This window comes from Musa acuminata, chromosome BXJ2-8 (assembly GCF_036884655.1).
Source record: "Musa acuminata AAA Group cultivar baxijiao chromosome BXJ2-8, Cavendish_Baxijiao_AAA, whole genome shotgun sequence".
In the NCBI taxonomy this organism is placed as follows: domain Eukaryota; kingdom Viridiplantae; phylum Streptophyta; class Magnoliopsida; order Zingiberales; family Musaceae; genus Musa; species Musa acuminata.
The window spans coordinates 13052174-13075363 of NC_088345.1; the positions used below are offsets into that span (position 1 = coordinate 13052174).

Here is a 23190-nt window from a genome sequence, read left to right on the forward strand (position 1 = left end):
CAAATACCAAACATCATTTAAATTGCGAAGGTTCATACAGAAGTTAAGCCCACCATGCAAATTCATGCAAGTGTAACTTAGGGAATTCAAAAACATTAAATATCAATGGACTCAAAAAGTAACCAAGCAACAAGAAGAAACTGTGCACTTAAGTTGGAGACATTATTTACCCTCCATGCAAATTCATATAAGTATGACTTAGGGTACTTAATAACAATAAATTTGAATGGACCAGAGAAGTAACCAAGCAACAAGAAGAAAACTGTGAACTCAAGTTGGAAAGTGGAGACATTATTTACAAAAAAATGTTTCATAGGTGGCATGGTAAACATTATAACTAGACTCAGACTTGGCTGCAAAGAATTTCAATCAAACATGTATTCTTTTCTGCATGACATCAGGAGCTCTAGACTAACAAAAATTTGAGTCCAGCCACACAGTAAAAGGTACCTGTCCGATAGCTTCTCGTTCACTGTACTCTCTGATAACACCATCTGCATGAATGGCACGAGGATTTCTTACCCTCTGAACTATTGCCTTGTTGTTTAAGATCTCTAAACATCTACTAAAGCTGGCACCAATGCCATCAACTGTTAACGAGACAAAATCCAGTGCTCCACTCAATGGTTGAACAACAAACCCAAGGAAAGCATGCCCAAGTCCATGAGCAAGACCAAGGAGACCATGTTGCCTAGCACTCTCAACAGGTTTTCTCAACACACCAGACACTCCAAAAGCTACACCTTGTGCAAGAGCTTCTGTTCCTTGAAGAATTCCATCGCGTACACTAGTAATTCTCCTTGATGACACCTGTAAAATTGTGCAGTTAAGTTCATTGATAAAGACGGGAAGAAGAATGTAAATAGGAAGTTACCTGCTTTGATCGCAGTTGAAGGAACTGTCCATCAGTTGAAAGCTCTGCAAAACCTTTACTAAGTGATGCCAAAGTTGATTTTGTCATACCAAGAACATCGACGGAAAAGATCAGATGTAGAGGATTGTGGATAAGATCTCTTTTTATGCGATTAGCAATAGCAGGAATGATGGAACTCTTTCTCATGTATCTGCTCCTATGGATAACTTTCCTAAGGTGCACCTGAGGCAAATCATACAATGAAAAAAGGAATAATAATTCACAAATAGAATAGTTTTAAGGATCTTCGTGTATATCCAATAAAACATTAATCTATGCTATTTTTAGGGCTTCAATAATTTTGTTGATTGAGATCCACACAAGTAGATGTAGCCAACAAAGAGAAAAAATATATGTCACATTAAAAAAAAAAGAATTGGACTTCAAGAAAAAGTCATACCTCAGATTTATCGAAACTAATCAATCAAAACTGTAATAAGAGACTTGAGGATGAAGAAGCTTAAAATTAATATTTGCGAGAATGGAAGTGCTATAAATGTCATTCCACAAAAAAAAGGTACCTTGGGCCTGGTATAAGACTTTCGGAAAAGCAGTTAATTATAAAAAAGTTATCTGATATCAAAACAGCATGGAAAAATCCACAATGTCTTACTAAAAAATATATAGACAAATAACCTACTTAAGTTGTTGAACACTACTATAACAAATCTATGCAGAATTAAATAAAAAGTATTTTTTGTTGAAATGTTAACTGGTAAAGGCTACAGCCACACCAACAAAATCAACAATAGCTGTGTCGAAAGGATCAATAGACCAAATAATTGGTTTCAAAGAACCATGATAATTATGGTTTTATACAAAAAACCAGATCCCATGCATCCATTTGGATACCTCTTAGCAGTGGTTGCAATACTTGAGAACAATTAGTTGCAACTACTTACCTGAATTTTAAATGCATTCCCCACAGCAGACAGTATGGGGCTCCACACGCCCAGGACACCTGGTGGTCGTTGAGATGGTGCAGTCTCCAAAGATAACTTCAACTTTATCTCCGAAACGTCTATCAATCTGAAATAAAGAAAATCACATCAAACTAATCACCTATTAATTTTGTTATGCTAGAGCCTGCATTCAGGCCAGTGCCAGCCAACAGCTGGCATGGTATTTTGGGTGCGGGTGCTTTACTTTGGGTGTATACTATGCCAGAGAAATGCTGGCATGGAGTCTTGAGTGCTTTGCTGTGCTTGTATGAGATGCTGGCACATGCCTTATGATTGTGTCAATCAGTCCACATTTCTCAAACTAATTTTTAAATAGCAACATATCCTACTCATTGAGAAAACATGTGGCACACAGGCAGATAAATTTCAGACTCATGAACCACCTTATCATGAATTCCACTGAAATCAAGTTATCCCTGTCGTCTGAATTGTGTTAGAAACATACACCACTCCTTTTTTTCTAGAAAAAAATTAAGGTTGTTAAAAACTTAAAATATAATTACTGGTTTAAATTTCAAATCATCTGTATCTCGTTGACATTTGGGATAAAAGGAACAAAATCCATATACAAAGCAAGGTTTGTGATACCACCCAGTTCAGCATGTGCAACATTTACAATCCTCTTGGTGTATGGTATGCTTGATACAAGGCCCACATGGGATAATTTCTTTTTTTTTTTTTGTTTTTTATACTTTTTTTCAAGTCTTGGTATGTACCAACATCCCGAGATTCGGCACACCAATATAGACTGATACAATACTGGTCTGAGCTCTGATCGATACACTACCGTTACATGAAATTACGAAACTTGGGTAAAAGTATTATGTCTTCACCAACACACCCATCTTCATTGAGATGGTAGGTCTTACCACATAAAACAAGACACGATAAGTTCATTTTTTTTATCCTTAAACTCGTAAAACAGGACATTATAAGTTTAGTATCATATTCACACCAAACTCATTTACTTAAGAAACTTGGGGAAAAGAAAAAAAGTTTGCCCATCTAATTTGCAGAGGAAATTGCTAGCATTTTTAACAAGTAGGTCTAGGCTCATTTGCACTTTGCCACTCATGTTTGTGTCAATCTGTTTACCTATCTGAGTTTTCATCCATCAACATAAAACAAGACATGGGAAGTTCAAAGTCAATTTTTTAACTCCTTGGTAATAAAACATGGTATGTTTAAGTTCAGAATCATTTTTGCTCCAAGTTCATGACTTGAGAAAGTTGGAAATAAAAGAAGTCTTCTGATCTAATGAACAGGGGAAATTGCTAGCGTATAGCACAACTATATGTTGATTCATTTGCACTTTGTCACTTGTGTTTTAACTTTTAAGTATCAATTGAACTGTCTGATTTTTCATCCATCAGTCACAAGCCTCCCATTACCCACTTCACATTAAAAATTGTGTATTGTCTTGGTGATAATAAGGCTCAACATATTAGTGATATGATGCAGTTATGGGACTCGTAAGGGTGCGGTGCATCAGACTATTATATAGTGTCAACGCGATTCTAAGATGCCTAACATGTGCTGATTGTGGCATGACATGGAAAATAGGTTACATCCATGTGGGACTCACTAGAGCCCCTATAACTATTTGAATGATGTCGCATAGCCATGATGCCTACAAGGCATCAACATGGCATCATTTGCAATGTCACACAACTCGTGTCCATATCATGTAAATATCATGTATGTACCAACACATAAATGAACTTAGTTATTCATATAATAAAGTTTGTTGTTACATTATTCATTCACATGGGTTGGGTAATGGAAAGCTTGAGATGCTGATGGAAAAAAAACATTTTTAAAATAATGGTCCTACCATCCAAGACACAGGTGTGTAAACTACAATTTAGCCTTTTGAACATTACAAGAAAGCTCAACAATAAAGTCTGCTTAAAGCAAGTCAGACTTTTGACTTTTCTTTTATGGAGGTGGAAGTAAAGATAATAACAGTACAGAAACTGAATGTCAAGCGCTTTACCTGTTATTAAATCATGCACAATCCACTAACTTCATTATTTCCTGTGAGAAAGAAACCTGATAATTTGTTTATTTTCTATCCCTTGCTTTAGTTCCATCCTTCTTTTATTATCAATTTTAAAACAAGCAAGAAAAGCCCAATTGGGAATAATGAGATCCATCCAGTGATTTCAATAGGTGCTCAGGCGAGGCGAGGCCCGAGCCCCTCGCTTTATTTCCAGGCGGCGCGCTTCAAAGAGGCGCCACCTGGGCGCTTCGGGCGAGCACCCGAGTTAAACCAGGCGACCGAACCAGCGTTTTCGGTCTAGTTCGGTCTCCGGTGCTTTAGTTGGTTCAATCGAACCAACTAAAGCACCAATATCAGCCTTCCTCTCGTGACTTCCCAACCCTAACCCTGTTCGTCACTGTCGCCCCTGTTGCCGCTGCCACTGTCGCCACTCGTCGTTGTCGTTGCTCCCGCTCCCGTTGCTCACTGTTACCGTTGCTGCTGCCACTATTGTCGCTCGCCGCTCCTGCTCCCACTGTCGCTGCCGTTGCTCACCGCTACCGCTATCGCTGCCACTATCACCGCTCGTCGCTCCCGCTCCCTCTCCCTCTCCCTCTCCCTCTCCCGCTGCTCGCTGCTACTACTACCGCTGTCGCTGTCATTGTCGTCACTCACCGCTCCCGCTGCCGCTGCCACTTCTCGCTACTACCGTTGCCGTTGCTCGCCTCTCCCGCTGCTATTGCTCACTGCTACCTCTTCTCACATGGACTCAATAGTATACTGTTAACAGTATATTAATAGTACACTGTTAACTGTATATTAGTAACAATATTTTTTTATTTATTAGATTAATAATATATTATTTTGATTTTAATACTGCTAATTTTTATTTATTTGAAATTATTGTTATTGTTTTGAATTTTGAGATTTTTTTGTTAATGTGATATTATGATTTTGTAATATTTTTTAATTTAATATCATATTTTTATTTAAATAATTATATTTATTAATTATATTATATATTGTTATATTTTAATGCCTCGGGCGTTTTGGGACCTTGGCGCCTTTTGACGCCTAGTACTTTTTAAATCACTGGGTCCATCTGATTAACTTTAAGGACATAGAGGATCATTTGACTTGAGGACATGGAAGGTATTTTATATCAAAGGCACATAACCCATTATCTTCTCGATGGGGTGAATAAACATATGTACTAGTGGTATATAAATCAGAGAACTAATGTGAACTAGAGTATTAGTTATCACAGCTACATAACATTAGTAACAGTTACATAGTGGCCCTTCCTAATAACTTGGATGAAATTTGAAGATTTAAGGTTAAACTAATAGGATACATGATCTATGCACATAAGATAGGAATATCAAGTATATTTTGAGAATGGCTTGAGCTTCTATCTGAAAGTTTTCCTATGTTAGGCAACTTTGTATTCACTGATCAATTATCTAAAGTATCACAAAGTTTATAATAAAAGAATGCACGTAAGCAATTGAAATACAACGCAGCAAAAGTTTAACCAAACCATCTAAACTAGTTTAGAGGAATCCCGTCTAGAAGGAATATTAGCTAGAACTAATATTGAATGAAGTTCTTACTCTAGTTGAATCTCTGGATCAACTTGTGCAGTGCCGGAGCTTCCAGGAATACTATCTACACGGATACTCTTGTAAAAATTTGCCAATGCCCATATAATTGGCTCATGAATATTCAATCTCCAGAGTTTTTCTGTTACCTAGTACATAAAAAGGAAGTGGTAGGTAGTGCAAAAATGGTGGCTGTCCTTAGTTTTGTGCATGACCATGACATTTAAATGAAAGTTTACCCGGATGTAAACATATGGATAGACTTGAGTACCATCTGAAGCCTCATTGCTTTTCATAATGGTTGTTTTAAAGACTGGATGCTTTCTGTCAGGCATATCCTCAGGGGCCAAAAGAACGGGCATCACTGTTAGTGGGAGCTGATTATCAAGTTGTAAATAACCAAAAATAAGCTTGAACCTGAGAAAAGTAGAGGCAATAACTCAAATTGGTTAAGAGAAAAGAGGCAGCAATAACAAAGACAAAATGATCCAGATGTTATATTTGATAACTTTGTATTTCAGATAAATGGCATATATTAAAATCAAACATTATATATTTTAGGGTCCAAAACAAAAAAAACAAAGCTCAAGCCTTGATCCTCATGAAACTAACTTAGATCTACAAGAATCTAGGCTTTTAATTTTTGAATATGTAGAGCCCTAAACTAATCCGTGGGGTATAGCCACCCACAAAGCTCGGCTAGTTGGCTAGCGTCACCTGACAAATAGGCTTATCATCTGCCACAGGCCCAATACCAAGCAGTATGCCTGATACCAAGCTTCAACATCTGGTTTACATTAATCCGCATCTTGGCCGGCGATGAGACCAGCAAATACTGATCAGTAACATACCAAACTAGGAAAAATTACTTGGTCTTAATTACTGATCAAACTGGTATGTATAGCTAGGTACATATCAGTTAAATTAGGACAAAAATTCAAACATATAGCTCGATACTAGTACATGTATAATTCATTCTTATTTTTATTACTTCGTTCAATGATATCGGGTGGGATGGGTTGGCATACCACTTGACATATTGGTACCACATACTGTTCAATTAGTTGCTGAAACTTGTCTTGAACTGGTGTTTAAAACCTTAATGAGAAAGAAGTAATGGAATTAGGGTCAGTGAAAACAGCATATATCTATGTAAAATGTAGGCATATAATCTTAAATATGCATATATGGTGCATTGCTTCAAGAAACCTGTCTTTCTAAGTTTCTAACCATAGACTAGACTGGATGAGCATGTTAATTACGCAAAACTTGAAAGTGGTTAACAGAGAAACTACTTTCTGTCTGCCTATGTAACTGTACTTCGAAAAGAGAATGTAAAATGCCAGAAGCCTTGGCGCAGAAATAAAGCCCTGAACATCAAATCTGTGATTTTAGATGGGTAGACATTGCAATATTCAGTAGCTTGGGTAGGAATAGATCCAAGTGATGGTGACACACTCGTTCAAATGAAGCCACAATTTATTCTGCATTCAGCTTTTTCAAAAAAATATTGAAGAAAATACTTAAACCTCTTAATTAAAGAAACTGATGGCCTCTGACTTCAACTTGTCCATCATGAAGTCATATTACCAGACACATATAAAAGAGAGGTTGGCTGATGATTTTGATTGTTTAGTCATTTAGCTAAATATTTGTTTTAGACTAACACCTCTTTTCTTTTTTATTTTCCTTCCACTCTCTCCACATAGCACCCTCTAAAATCCATTTTACACCTTAGATTCTTCCTCAAGTTACTGTCAAATAAATCCAACAGAAACTTGCAAATTAGCAGAAGGATTGAAACTGATCCCTAAACTTCCTCTAGTTACACTTTTCAGGCATTCCTCAGACTTCCATTAGTTCAGCATTCCAATTTTTTTCATCATAACACAATATTTGGACTCTTGTGAACTCCACAATTGGTAATTCTAAAGTGTCAACTCTAAAGGAGTCTCCTGAAGGTTTCAGCGGAATATACACTTGTATTCAGCCATTTAGAGTCCATTAATACATGAGGAACTACCATGTTGCCCCAATCAATAATCACTAATTCATTTCAATGCCATAGAAGGTAAAAGCATTGTATTTTATTAAGAAACACTGAATCCTAGAATTTAGAACATACATCTATCTGACAAAGGAAACCTAAAGGATGTCAGAAGTTGGTCACCGAAAAGGAAAATTGAGAAGTTCAAGCTAACCAGTAGACAATTCTAGTGTTACTGTTTTTTTTGCAAGAAACACAAAACATGATCATAAAATAATTAACTTAATTTAAAATATCAAATTGCACATTACCATGACTGAAACCGAAGGATTTCAAGAACAATATTTACCTGCTTGTTGTTCCAGCATCAAATCCTGACAAATATGACATATATACCCTCTCCAAGTAAAAATATAACAACTCTTTTGGTCTATGATCTATAAGTGAGACCCCCACAACCCCCAGTTCCATTATAAGTTCCAATGGAGCTGTGCCATTATGAGGCTCTTTCTGAAGAGAGGAAGTACCCCATCTCATAAATAGTACAGAATCTGTCCTTTCCCGTGAATCTGTTGTCATTGTTTTGCAATCAATTAACCGCACAATCTTATAATCTCCCATTTCAACGACAATAATCTGAATACCCAGTGCTTGCAAATCTTTAGAACTATTCGTTTCCATTTCCAAGCTGACATTTTGGATGTAAGTTTCCTGATGACTAATGACACAGACATCAATAAATTTCTGCCCGTATGGATCATCCCATGAGAACTTTGCAGTTGAAAGTGGTTCCAAGAAGATCCAGCCATTCTCATCTAAGCCGGACTGCCGAATTTTAATTTTTGTACTAGCCGTCCTATTTTCCATTCTGTAAAATAATAAACCTCCATAAGAAATTTGCAAATTGAAAACAACAAACAATCTCTATTATTATAACCAACAGAAATATGTGAAGAAGAAATTACCTAAGAGGGCCATATGACGATCCTAGACGAAAAACAACCAAAAAACGTGAACCTTCTTCATAACCACGAATTTCAGCCCGTATAAAACTCCTACCACCATGATGCTTCCTCAGCACAACAGTGATGGTTTCTTCTTTTACAATTTCCAATGGAAAGGACCAATCTGTGTCTTCCAGTTGGACCTAGAGAAATATTAGAAGACATGAGAAGAAGAATTATGCTAAATGGGAAACAAGATAATTCAATTACAACCAGAAAAAATCTAACATAACTTGACATTTAACCATACAAAACTTGGACAGAAAATGAATTAAACATCTCTCCAAGTTTTTTCTAGGATGCAAAATTTTGTACAATCCAAATTAATAAAAAAATGAATAGCAAACCTAAGAAAGGAGTTTTTGATAACAAATATCACAGAAAAACCTTCAACGATAATTAAGGTAAACAAAGTGTCACCTTCAAATATACATTTGTTCAATCAGGTCATAGATTTTCTCAAGCTTTTGAACACTCTCATTAATCATTATGTAGGAATGTAAGAGATGTCTAAAGTTTCACAGCTCATAATTCCATCAGTTCTTGTGGGTGGTTGGTAAATTATTTCCCGTAGTTATATCTACAAATCTTAAATTGTCTTCTATCTATCTGAAAGAGATCTTCACAGGTCTAGGTTCAAAATAAGCCTTCTAAAATCATTCGATGTATCAAGTCTATTCTGAAAAAACATGCATTTTACAGCAATGTTCGGCGTTTTGCTTAGACCAGGATGGAACATTCATGTGAACAGCCCCCGTTTCAGCGGTCCAGTCCAAACCATTAAAAATAATAATAATAAACATACTCTAGGGCTTGTGTTTATGAGACTTCTTCGCCCCAGACGCAAGCCCTTTCGCCTGTGCGGCCACCTGCTTCCCGGCATGCACCACTCATGGGTACGCTTCCTCCCCTTCCTTTTCCTCCTTCCTCCACTGCCTCCTCTCCTTCCTCTTCCTCCTTTTTTCTCTTCTTTCTTTCTGTTTTTCCTTCCTCTTCCTCCTGCTTCCTCCTCCTTTCTCCTCTTCTTCCTCCACTGCCTCTTTCTATTCTTCTTCCTCTTTGAGTCACTGGTACATACTGGTGTATCATGTGTCGGAACACTGGTACCAACTGGCATGTACCAGTCTGGCTAAGGACCGACATGGGTCAGGTACACCAAACAGCAAACCTAGTTTATAGTTTATACTGATTGACTACGTAACAAAGCAAAATGATTGAAGTGACATAATTTATTATAAGCAGTTAAATAACAGGCATGATATGTTTCCACAGAACATCAATAAACATGATCACCATACTTGTCCCAACACCCAAATGCTTGAAGTTTTCTTCCTTATATCAACAACAAAAGAATAATACAAAGGCAGCAAATTACTAGGAGCTTATCTGGTCCTCCTGCTTCAGAATAAAGAAAGGACACTCTTGAATCGGATGCATGTAAAATCTTAGGCTGATCTGCAATGTTGAACTTAAGGAATATATCTTCTCCAATCCTGTTTGTGAATGTCATGTATGGACGAATAAAAATAACCTGGAAAATATAAACAAACTAAGCACAAATTTGATTAAGATAACTTCCACCCTCAATTCCTCATATAGAATATGATTGATTACCTTTGTCGGAACAGATTGATAAGGGGATGGTTTTGAGGAAATAAGCATCCTCATGCATTTACCATCAGTGTCATAAGCGTAAAGATCAATTAATCCATCCTGACATTTACAGGAAAGAAGTTAATTAGATCTTTAACTATGAGAAGTGATAATAAGAAATAAGATAAGAGAAATTACCATGTCACCAAGTGGGGACAGATCTTTAACTGGTCCGAAGCACTCCTTGCCAGGTCCACTTATTGATGCAGATAATCCTAATAGTTTGAAGTTTAGAAAAGAAGCTATTGTGTATCCACCAACCATTTCTTCCTCAGTAATTTCCCAAAGTAGTTTCTCCGTTTTCACATAAGAACGAAATGAAACAAGAAAATGTGTTCCATCTCTTGTCCCTGGCAGGGCCATAAACCTCAAATTAAGTGGCGGACATCGTGCACTTGAAATCCAATAAGGAGCATATATTCTAATTGCTCTAGCTACCAAACATTCCTTGCCATAGTTCTGCTCAAGAATGACCTGAACAATCCTGCACAGAGAACACACATTGATCTGACCAAAGTATTGACCCTAAAAACTTGAGCAAACCTAAAGAATTTAAGAGCGTATTCTCATAAAAATACCTTTCTGATAAAGAATTTTTTAGATTTATCACCTTTGATGGCAATTTGCTTGGATGTGATATAGGCACAGGTTCCTTGAAAACAAAAAGTGTCAATAATGGAAAGATAAGAAATTGCATGACCATGACTATTTATCAACCAAGAATTTAACATACATGTTCAGATTGCCATTCTCCTTCTGGAAGTAGTGACATGTACAGTGGATCTCGCAGATCAGCACTGTAAATCTTGATAGTTTCACCTGGTCCAAGATTGCCTTGAGAGCAAGTTATTTGTTCACCACTCAACTTATTAGCAGTTACTGTATATTTAGCAGAAAGGGGAAGGTAATTGGCTAAGGATATAGGAGAATTGATAATAAGATTCCAGTCATTTATGGGAACTGAGTTGATATCTTTGCCAATCTCTTTGGCCTTGATACTCACACAAAACCACAAACCTTCAGAATGATCTGAAGAAGTCCCTGCCTTTTGAGAGCAAAACAAGAGCACATCACACTCATTAAGAGCTGATACACATATCTCAGGCGAATCCTCATGTCCCCCAGAAATCTCAGTTTGATAATGTTTGTCCAGAACAATGCTCCAACTGTATTCCTTCTCATCTTTAGAATTCTGTGGTCTTAACTGCATGATATATGACACAACAGGATTTGACAAGCCTGGTAATGGAAGTGGAATAGTATCACCTGCTTTTAATAACCCAACAGATATTTCTTTATTTTCCTTGAATGGCACATATTTCCTATGCCTGATCCACTTTCTTTGCCTTGCATAATTATCAGAATTCAATTCTTTTGATGATTCAGGCCACTTCAAATGTTCAATATCTGAAGCGTAAACCCAACCATCAGCCGTGACTACAGAACTTGTATCCACATGCCAATCGTCAGTCCACTCCCAGTCATCTGGCAGTTCAACAACAGATTGTCCCTGCACAACAGAACAGACGCCTTTAATATTGGGATTATTTTATGTTGTAATTCTTTCATACTGTCTTGTTTTTTTTTTTTAAATAAAAACTAAATTAGTTTAAGGTCCTATAAAAAGAAAGATAAGATCATTCCACAAAATCTCAGCCAGAGGAGAATGGATATTCTCCTTCCATAAAGAGGATATGTTATCTATGTAGTATGTTCTATCCTACCATGTCTAGCAGGCTGCTTTATTATATTCCCCAAAATAGTGCACACAAGAGAAGGCTGTAAATTTTCCAATAATAGTTTTTAGATCTGCAAAGATACCCTTAACTGCCCCAGGAGGATACTTTCCTTCCATTAATGTTAGTTGCAGGAATCTTTGCATCCGTCTTCATACTGTCTTGTTGATTATGGTAATTTAAATTTGACAATTGTCAAGGAGAAAAAGATCCAACAATGGTGCTCAATAACCTGAAATCGGTCCAAACCTAACCCAACATTTCAAGTATTGATCCTCATTTTGGATCCTTTGACATTAATAAATTATGTCAGATCCTAGTTCTAACCAGACAGTGAGCACAAATCTGATACCTGGGATATATCTGAATCAAAATTTGTATTGTGAATCCATGAGCTTACCAAGTACAAATATAGATTCTGGGTGGATCCAATCCAAATCTAACCAGACACTCAGCCAGTTCTAAATGACTCAATTGCTACACTAACTTTTTGTAAATAACCGAGTTCAACATTTCACAACATTTCTACAGAATTGGCAGAGCTATGTAAATGATAGACAAAATAAAAATTTGTCTGATTGTCTGGGTTATTTCATCGACTCCAATATCAAGTCAATCACATTATAAAAATAAGACTACCACATATGTTTGTTTACCTAGACAATCCACTTTAGAATTTCTTATTTTAGTTCCATCCCTTTTGGGGATTGTTTTTGACAAAAAAAAAAAGCACATTCTACCTACACCAACAATATATATATGTATATATGTATGTATATACATATATATATTTATTACATATACACATATATATATTTATAGATAAATATATATATGTATATATGTATGTATATATATGTATATATATATATAAGATTTTGGCGACATTGTTGAGACGACGTCGCCGAATTTTTATTATATATATATATATACCGCTCGGTATACAGTACCGTACCGTACCGAGCGAATGTCGAAACTCCGGTACAGTATGATATTTCAATCCTTGATTCATCATCTCATGATAGCTACTAATCCTTTCCTCAAATTTTGATAAAATATAATATGATGATACACATTCTATCCGACAGGCAGAATAGCTCAGAACTCCGTTTTAAATAATTAAATCTGCAAACTAACTTGCAAAGCCATCAAAATTTATGCATTTCTTGATAATATTCTATTGAAATTCAGCCAACCACATAATATTTCTTGCTTTGAGCTAAAGATATTTTCCGAAAGCAGAATTATACCAAATGTAAATTATTGAAAGCAAAGCTCTACCCAGAAGGCATGCAAGTGAAGGAAGCAAATTGTGGGTTTTTTCCATACTAGGGCCGATGGAACATAATGTTACTGTATTTTGATCGGATTTACTTCATGCATGTCAGATCCAACTAAAAGAATGACATAAGGCACATCTATCTCTAAACCCATCACAGACCTACTATAATATTGTCTAGCATGTGGGTATATACGTCAAGTACTGTCATATGACACACTTAAGTTAGATCCAAAGGAACTAGAACAATTCTCCATTAAACTCACTAAAGCTCCAATTCACTAGCTTTGTAGCAATGAAATTACCATATGACAAAAGAAAAACACCATTAAGTTATGACTAGGATACCAATGAACTGTTTGAAGCAAGGATTTTAATTTCGAATAATATCACCCGTACCGGATGGTACATACCGGTCCGCCAGCAAACCAGTACGTGGACGAAATTACGAACGCAGGTTTAAAGTAGTTGATAATATGGTTTGAGTATGTCACCAAATTGAAATGTTGTTTTAAGATAATTCTTTCAAGGAATAGTCAAATATCTCAAGTAAACAAAGTCAAAATCAAACAAACAACTTTCTTTTTCTATTTTCATTTCAGGAACCTAAGATTACAGTTCAAATGTAGTAAGAGAGTAGAACTATATGCAAGATTCGTAATTTCGGTCTGTACTGATGTGTCGAGCCTTGCTCGATATGATACGTACCGATGGTAGGCCAGGGCATATCGAACGGTATGCCTAAAATAACTGAAAACACTAATACATATTATATTAGTGTTTTCAACTATTTTAACTAAAATAGCTAAAAGGTTGGTAACGGTCGAAATCGATCGTTACTACCCAATACAGGTTAGCAACGATTGAAATATCGGGCCAAAAATTTGATAACGGGCGGTGTGCGTGCCGCGAGGCTCTCGGACCAATACATACCGCCCAGTACTGGTTACTACACATCGAAGTTGAAAACCATGACTTGTCTGGTGAACACTTCATGAAAATAGTAAAAGAAGTATAACCAATTTAGTATGGCAAGGTATCCAATGTCAATAACTCAGTAAAAAAGAAAGGTACTTTAGCCATCACCCACATGCAATACTAAAAAAATGAGTGCAGATAAGCTGATGAAGTATGTCCTAACTCCTAAATGCTCATACAGACAAGTCCAATATGCATTTGATACTTGTAATCAAGGTTCGCCGTACCGTACCGTACCGGCATTTCGACCCAGGCTCGGTACCGGTACGGTACGGTATATCGCTCGGTACACCCAGGTGTACCGAGCGGTACACTCACGTGTACCGAGCACTGTGCACTGCTACAGTGTTACTGCACACTGCTACAGTGTCGGTACGGTACGTGGTGGTCCGCGTACCGCTGGCCTGTCGGACCGGTACGTACCGCCCGTACCGGGCGGTATAGTCCGGTACGGCAAACCTTGCTTGTAATAGTGTGTAACTCAATGATTTAAAAAGCGCTAGGCGCTAAGGTCCAAAAACGAGGCGCTAGGCGCTCGTCTAGGCGCTCGCCTAAGCGAAACGAGACGCTAAAATATAAAAATATATAATATAATTAATAAATATAATTATTTAAATAAAAAATATGTAATTAAATTAAGAAAATCGGGTACAAAATCATAATAAATAAATAAATCATAATAGTATATTTTTTATTTTTAAATAAAAAATATACTACTAAATAAATAAAAATTAATAGTATTAAAATCATAATAATATATTATTAATCTAATAAATAAAAATACTATTATTAGTATACAGTTAGCAGTCAGGGTTTGCCATACCGAGCTGTACCGCCCGGTACGGGCGGTACATACCGGTCCGACAGGTTTTCGATACGCGGACCGACTGTTACCGGTCCGAGGCACTGTAGCAGTGCTACTGCTCGGTACACCTGGGTGTACCGCCCGGTATACCGTACCGTACCGGTACCGAGCCTAGGTCGAAATACCGGTACGGTACGGTATTGCGAACCTTGTTAGCAGTATACTGTTAATATACTGTTAATAGTATAGTGAGAAGAGTGTGAGAAGACCGAGGCTGCTGAGGCAATGACAACGGTAGTAGGCGATAGCCGTAGCTGGAGCGACGAGCGACGACGACAACGGGAGCGGCGAGTGACAGCGGGAGTTGCGAGCAGTAGCGGCAAGTGACAACGGGAGCGGCGACAGCTGCGGCGAGCGACGACAACAGCGGCGAGCAACGATTGTGGCAGCAACGAGTAGGACAGTAGCGACGAGCAGCGACAGTAGCAGTGGCAGCAGAGAGCAGCGACAGCGGAGAAGAAATCTTAGCAGCAAAATCATGAGTGTTAGGGTTGGGGAAATCACGAGAGCGAGCCTGATATCGATAATTTAGTTGGTTCGATTGAACCAACTAAAGCACCGGAGACCAACTAGACTTAAAAATCTGGTTCGGTCACCTAGTTTAACCCAAGCGCTCGCCCGAAGCGCCCGGCGCCTGGGCTCGGGCGAGCGCCCAGGTGGCGCTTCTTTGAAGCGAGGCGCCTGTACATGAAGTGAGGCGCCTGTACACTAGCATAAGTTCAAGTGAGTATTATTTTTGGCATAAGAAGCATCCTAATGCTACTAACAAAGAAGATATGTGACAGCATTTATAAAATCAGTTCTCAATCTCACAAGTCAAATTAAATGCTTAAGGCCTTAAAAGGACCAAAAGAAACTGATTTATTTTCCTCACCTGATTTTCACCATCTGAAGAGAAATGCTTAGGATGACTGGCAAATGGAATGCGTGAAGAACAACTTATCCAACCAACTAATGGATCATTCTTCTCTATCTCAAAGAACTCTTCCATTTCAAATTTGTTGACATCAAATACTCTATCAGGAATGTTAATTTCTTCATCTGCTGATCTTGAATATTCAGAAGAAGAGTTGGATTTTAAGCACAGGTCAATGAAGAAGTCAGTATTATTAGTGACTGATACCAGAGACCGAATTTCAACATATCTGTTACCATTTTTGACAGATACTTCACTAGCAACAACATCATTACCAAACCTCCAACATGCTGCAGGAGCAGCATAATTCAACCTCATAATTGTCCAAGGTCCTTCCCTTGTTGGACTGATTTGAATAAATCCAGCTTTGTTGGTAATGGCGCTGTCATGGTCGTCATTTTTACTTTCAGGTTCCATGGGCAGTAGTATGGCACATCTTATTCTCCCCTGGAATTTACTCTGTCTGTCACTTTGACAATCCTGGTTCATGATCAAGTAAAGGTAATATAACATTACTAATTTGACAATATGCTACAGTATCAGAAAGGAGAAACTTGAAGGTCCTTGCTGACTTTCATATATTGGGCGTTCCTGAGAGAAAAAAGAGCAAAAAGAACCCACTGCAAACTAAGATGAAAAAGAAAATTACTAATGTTTTGGCTGATGAAAGTTCCTTCCAGGAAAAATGACATTTAGAATCATATGAACTTAAACCAGGCGGGAGTTCATGTGCCATTTGCTTTAAACAGGCTGTATGGATTCCTACTGGCTCTCCTGTGAAAGTAAGCTCCAGGTCTTAAGATATATCTGATGACATCATGATGAAATTCACAAATAATAAAAGTTAAATACAAAGAAGTACAGAACAACAGAATAAGTACCTCTTCCCAGGTCAACTACAATAAACTCCAGAATGTAATTTTCCTGTTTAGAGAGGACACATTACAAAAGCATGAGAAAGAGCTTGGGATGCAACTTGTGGCCACTAACCAAACTAGCACAGAGTATTGGGTTGAGATATTCTTTGCATGGCGTAAGACCCAAAGAAAATGATGCATCATGAAGACTAAGCAGGCATTACAAAAAAAAATAAATAAATAAATAAAGGCATGGTAACAAGTTGAGTTTGCACCAAAACATATTAAAACTTTACCATATTTTAAGAGATAAAATGTCTTTGATCTTGTACTTAATAAAGCTAGGTCTGTCATGCTGCAGCATACCACCCAATATGGGCAGTACGGACTGGTCCAATAGGGGACCGGTATGTGGACCACCCTGTACTGAGTCGTTTCTGTAATATGACCCCATATCACCGATACGAGATTTGTACCAGTCGGAACGATCGAAATCCGACTACCGACTTGTATTAGTCGGTACCGGTCAGATTTCGACCAATACCGATCAAGAGTTAGGATTGATTTGATTTAAATGGTCCATTTAACCATTTGAACCAATAGAAAGGATTTTTAAACCCTTTTTACCCCATCATTCTCTGTTCTTTCACTCTCTAACTCATCTACTCTCTCAATCACTTTCTCACTCACATATTTCTCTCATTCTTTTATTTTCACTCTCTTAAACTCCACAAAACTACGATTTATGGATTGGATCAAGCTTGAGAGGCTAATTAGGTGGGACTAACACCTAAGTTAGAGGAAGAACTCTCTAACTTTAGATTATTCTCTTAAACTCCACAAAGTTAAGAGGAAGAACTCGTAGGATTAACATATGTGATTTGCACCTCAAAGCCCAAAAAAAATGTGTCACTATTTTTTCCTAATTTTGATTATTTTTGCTAAATTTATATTTATTTTCAACTTAAAAACCATAATATATTTTTTTCCTATTTTTTACGAATTTTTGGAGCTATTTTTTGCCATTTTCGTATGCCGTCAACATGCCTCGCCATGGCAACACATGGTACACCGGTAGAGGGTGGTACGTACCATACTGTCAGCCAGCTTGTACACGGATTTAGACCAATAAGGCAAACCTTGTAATAAAGTAACAATTACACTTTTTTGGACATATGCTTAGACCATTTTCAGAACAACTATCAATGCTACTCAACTAAAGAAACATAGATACATTGTAATTTTTCACATTTTGAATGTACTGTCAGCATAAACTGCCTTCTCCTGATCATAACTTCAGTGTTCATCTAACTTCCCTTGTAGGGACCATTCCAAGAAACGTTTTATATGTTTTCAGATTTATGAGCTTCTAAATGAATGATGAAATTAGTAGTCACTACAAAATCATTCTCAGCAGTTGGTTGTTTAACTGCTACGTCATACTTCCAAGCAAGGATTGCCATTTCTTAGTGCTAGGGTGTTTCAAGAACACACTGAGCTGGCCAACATAAACCAATACGTTGGTATCTTCAACACAAGTCAGCAAAATGCATGCCAATGCAATTTGTAATAATGTCATGAATTATACTAAAACATGCTAATTGGAATTTGAAATATTTACTACCAAGTTCTAGTAGAACAAAAAATTAAACAATATCCCAAACATTTTAGCAAGTCCATATATTTTGATTCTGTATTTTAATTCTCTTCTATACCCACATTAATATGTATATTCATTTACGTCTCAGATAACTTTTACAAAGTTCTAATTCTATATGTTGCACTGCATTGTCATATCATGTTTGTTTGGTTTGAATTTAAAGTTTCTAAAATGCAATAATTACAATTTTTCCTTTTTTTCAGAAACTGAACCAAACAAGAAGCACTCTAGATGACCTTTAGAGCATGATTAGAAATAGATTTAACTTTTAAGTTTGCAAACCTGATACTTGTTTGACATAATGAACTACACAAATAAAAGCCAGAATTATGCCTCTGATAGAGAACATGACAAAACCATATATGAATGCCCATCAAAAGTAAATTTTCTGTACCATATTGCTTCACTATGATAAAGCAGCACCAATATCTTACACTGCAAAAGTCCACAGTCAAATAATTGACCCCGAATTAGTTAGGGTTTACTACTAGAAATGATCAGAAAAACAATTCAACATGATCTCAAATCCAATTGAGACTAATGGCAAAAAAATAAGTGGATAATACTATAGAAGACGCTGTAAGTTACTAAGTACTAAAGTACTACTCTTTGCAAGTAGACACTGCAAAACCTTAATGTGATTAATACCGTGGAATCAATTTTGAAGGAAAATATTTCATGCCAATTCACTGTGGTAATGCTTGAGGAAGAATGCTTGGTCAAAACACCAGATGTACGGGCACTTTGTTGTCGTAGAGGTGACACAGCAGGATGATCTATATAAAGGCGAACGGCTATCATGTACTCACCAGTACCTATCCCCTCGGGTGTTGTTAACTGCATGTCAAATGAATAATGAATTTTACTTTAGGAAAAGGAAAATCCGCAAAATCTAAATGAGTAAGAAAATCAACATTGGTGTTATTCCATTAAAGAAGTGTGGCTGGTGCACAAGGCTTCTTCTAAACTTTGGCAGTTAAATAACAAATTATAGTTATTCTACAATTAAATTAAAAAAAGAAAGAGTGAAATACAATTTAGAACTTTAGATGACAAAAAATTGATGTAACAAATCATAGTTAGGTTATGCATAAGGAGGTTATCTAAAGAGAGTAATCTCCCTGTCAAAATCTACCACAGCAACTTACACTACAAGCAATGACAAAACGTTTGGAATATTATCTCCTGTGCTTTAACGGGTCACAGGAGACATGTAATTGAAGATGATCTACAAGTTGTGTGGCACACATGGACCAAAAATGTGTTGAGTTGACATAGTCAAACCATATGAAAAAGGCTATTGTGTTGTCATCATATGTTAGCTAATTCTGTGTCATTTAATGACAGACTATTTTGTTGTCATCCAATGTTAGCTAAAATTTACTGATTAAATCATGTATTCCAAAAAATATTTAAGTCCAAAAGTCATAAAACATAATAATCAAATTTCTCAATTTAGATACCAGTATACCACCCTATTAAATCATCATATGAAGTCCTAATTAACAAGACTCCCACTAACGTGAGGTCTACGAATGTATTCAGACATATACTTGTAAGCAGAGGTTGATTCTATGACTCTTAAGCCTTGTCAACTAGATTGTAGAGCAGCAACCATATCATGGTACCAACTACCAGGTCAAATGGTCAGTTGCTAGATAATAGTAAAGAAGTTGAAAATGTTGAATACACAGAACATATTCAACTTGATCTTTGGTAATAAGAATTGACAATATCCAATTTCAAATTCATCATTACATGTAAATGTTCATCATTAAATGTAAATGTACGAAAATTTTATTAGTCAGTGACATGGATCACATGTTCTGCCCTTCTATGCCAAACCGTGTTATTAGGGTATTGGCATTAGGGAGGTCGCCAGAACAAATCCATGCCCATATCAATTGCCAACACCTAATTGGCATGTAATAAGAATGGCCAGAGCAAGGTACACATGCCGCTGGATATCCGCTGCCAATCAATAATTGCTGTAAACAGTTGCTGGATAATGAAATACCAAATTCAATCATGTAGAAATTGCAGTTACTTCTTTTTTTTACAAATCTTGAACAGATCTCACCTCAGCATCAGCAATAATTATGGTCACCAATGACCTAGATATTGTACTCGTCTTCCCTTTCAAATGAGAATTCAGCATATTTTTAGGTGCTGGAACTTTTACAGGTTTATTGTCTCTTGATGGCATTTTGATGATGCTTGAAGGCCTCATGTGTCCAGTACCTTTTATATATATGTCTTGGCCAAGCTTGTTTTGCGGTATGATATAGTAGTCACCTTTGTGATGAATATCAATGATAGAACTTTCACCAAAAGCAGAAGGAACTGATTCCTAAATACATAGATGATAGCTAGCAAAAGTTAGCAATAAAGATACCGTTTTTTCTTGAGAGGCAAGTTTGCTTGCAGATATGTGCAAAAAAAATAAATAAAGAAGGAGACCCAGTTCGCTAGTAAGCGTTATTGTACACAGTTTTAACCCAGCAGAAAAAAGCTATATTTTTTTTACATAAACAATGGTCGCCTAGGTTGCAAAGAAGCAACCTAACTATGAGACCAAAGCTCATCCTGGAAATAATAATCAAGAACATGGAAAATTAGAGACGGGAGAGATAATACTCACTATCTTTTTATACGATTCATCAATATGATTAAGATAATTCCAGCTTGAATAAGCTTGAATCAACATATTTGCATTAGAAACAGAGATGTTCAGATTAAGATCCTGTGTAGATGTCATACGAAGCTGTGTGGCAGCACCTGGTGCATTTAGATCATACAGATACCTGTACATCATGAATTTCACAACAAAATGTCAGAGGACTGTATTTGGTTAAAAACATTGTAAATATCAATACAGGCTGCCATGCACCTTGACAAAAGCTATAGACAATACGACTTTAGTTAAACAAGTGGCAAGTATTTCCAGGCCTTTCTGGAAGGTGGGTTCACCTTATGTGGAGAATGGCATATAAAGTGAGTGACAGACAAGTTTACAGCACATTGCAGTCACCTTGAGAAGAATCAGAGCCCTATAAATCAACTGACTTACTAAGAAATTAGGTTCACAACACACCTTATAAACCCATCCATGGGTTCAATGAAGGGCTCCCATACATCATATTTGTCATTGTATGATCTTGCAGTCAAGAAGAAACTCATGGTCGAATTTAAATAATCTGGTCTCCCATGTAGGCTAAATGCAACTTTATCCAAGCAAACATTGAACAGTGGAACCATCTGCAAGCACCCAAAAAGGTTTCATATAAAAACTCAAATTAGTATCTTCTAGTCTTCTATCAAGAAAACATCAATCTAAATGAAGACAGATAAACTAAATCAGCATATGCATGAGAGAAGGATAGTACTCAATGTTTTTTGTTCAAAAGATAAAAATCTAAATTACATTAAGAGTCTAATACATCCAACACTTTGCTCATCATAGACCAAAAACATGGGATGCTTAGCATGAGTAGAGGCTTAGCACGAGTAACTAACCAACGAGCACATCGGTTGCCCTCTCCCAATTCATGGGATGCTTTAAAAGACTGAAAATGTTCAACACAGCAAAAAATGTTCCTAATAATATTACCATACTCATGCTAAGCTGAAAGGTCATATAAATATACTCAGCTGACATGCCATGTAAATATCAACACCAGCATGGATCAATCTTCTCATGCTGGCACAAAGTCAGCAATAACCATGGGTATAGGGTATGCAGTGTTGATATTTGATACCATTTTTTTTCTAATTCTGCCCTTATTTACTTTTTTAAATTATCCATTTTCAGCTTTTGAAGAAAAGAAGGGTAAGATTATTGATCATTTGATCTCCTATGAATATGCATGTCTATTTGCCCCCAACCCCTCCCTCACCTCAGCTAAAGGACAAAGAAATTCCACCAATTACCATTTATGATGAAAACATGTAAAATATTGATCAAACACCGGGTTTGAAACTTGAGTGGTATACTAAGTGGTACCAAGCTGGTATGGTCGGTTAACATGCTGGATCTCACTGATAGATTGGTATGCAGCAGTCCAACTTGTATTTAAAACTTAAATCCTGGTTTACATCCTCCTCCTCCTCCTCCTCTCTCTCTCTCTCTCTCTCTCTCTCTCTGTGACAAACACACATACATTTGCATCCACAGCATCAGTGTAGACATGGAGCAAGCTGATGGACAGCATGTGACACTGGCAGTCACTACCCAGAGACTCTAATCCACAGTCAGCACCATCTTTGACAAAGAATGATAAAGTTTAAATTAGCAGAAAATCTTACCAGTCCTCCATAATCATCAAATACTGCTGCAGATATAGTTTTTATTTCTGCATCGATCACGGTGTTATCTGAGCCACTGGATACAGTTGATCCTGCAAGTTTTAATGCGAATCTTCTTGGGGGCTTTCTATATCCATTTCTTACGAGGAACGTGCCCAGATCATTGCCTATACTCCACAAGCTAAAATGTTCTGACATCCTTGTTTCGGAAGTATCCCATATGCTTTCATCAGCAAACTGGTCTCCTGCTACCATATCACTGCGAATGCATCTTAAAGAGCCAATGTCATCAGTCTTAGGTGATCCCCTAGATGCAACACATCCTAACGCAACAAAACCTGGAGGAGGTATAGGTAACCAGAAAGTGATACTTTCAGCACCCTTTTGCTTCTTGATGCGGCCAATGAGTTGAAAATCTTGAGGGGCTTTCAGAAAAGATTCATCTCCAGGATCATGAAGAACAACAGCTGAATTTGGTTTTTCATAGCTGCAT

At 37.0% G+C, this 23190-nt stretch overlaps 1 protein-coding gene across 4 annotated transcripts in view; it reads right to left on the reverse strand.

Moving 5' to 3' along the window:
- Window positions 1–23190, reverse strand: part of LOC103994598 (uncharacterized) — a 103749-nt gene that overhangs the window by 3214 nt on the left and 77345 nt on the right. For all 4 annotated transcript variants that reach the window (XM_065121098.1, XM_009414979.3, XM_065121099.1 and 1 more), the window contains 20 exons: window positions 22698–23184; window positions 21487–21650; window positions 21034–21196; window positions 20473–20742; window positions 19041–19229; window positions 16757–16799; window positions 16525–16649; window positions 15834–16355; window positions 10835–11611; window positions 10680–10753; window positions 10240–10585; window positions 10063–10161; window positions 9824–9979; window positions 8410–8591; window positions 7794–8312; window positions 5697–5874; window positions 5470–5606; window positions 1816–1942; window positions 875–1096; window positions 451–810 (listed from right to left, as the gene is read on the reverse strand). In XM_065121098.1, the coding sequence (XP_064977170.1) occupies window positions 451–810; window positions 875–1096; window positions 1816–1942; window positions 5470–5606; window positions 5697–5874; window positions 7794–8312; window positions 8410–8591; window positions 9824–9979; window positions 10063–10161; window positions 10240–10585; window positions 10680–10753; window positions 10835–11611; window positions 15834–16355; window positions 16525–16649; window positions 16757–16799; window positions 19041–19229; window positions 20473–20742; window positions 21034–21196; window positions 21487–21650; window positions 22698–23184 (5140 nt within the window). The remainder of the gene's footprint in view (window positions 1–450; window positions 811–874; window positions 1097–1815; window positions 1943–5469; window positions 5607–5696; window positions 5875–7793; window positions 8313–8409; window positions 8592–9823; window positions 9980–10062; window positions 10162–10239; window positions 10586–10679; window positions 10754–10834; window positions 11612–15833; window positions 16356–16524; window positions 16650–16756; window positions 16800–19040; window positions 19230–20472; window positions 20743–21033; window positions 21197–21486; window positions 21651–22697; window positions 23185–23190) is intronic.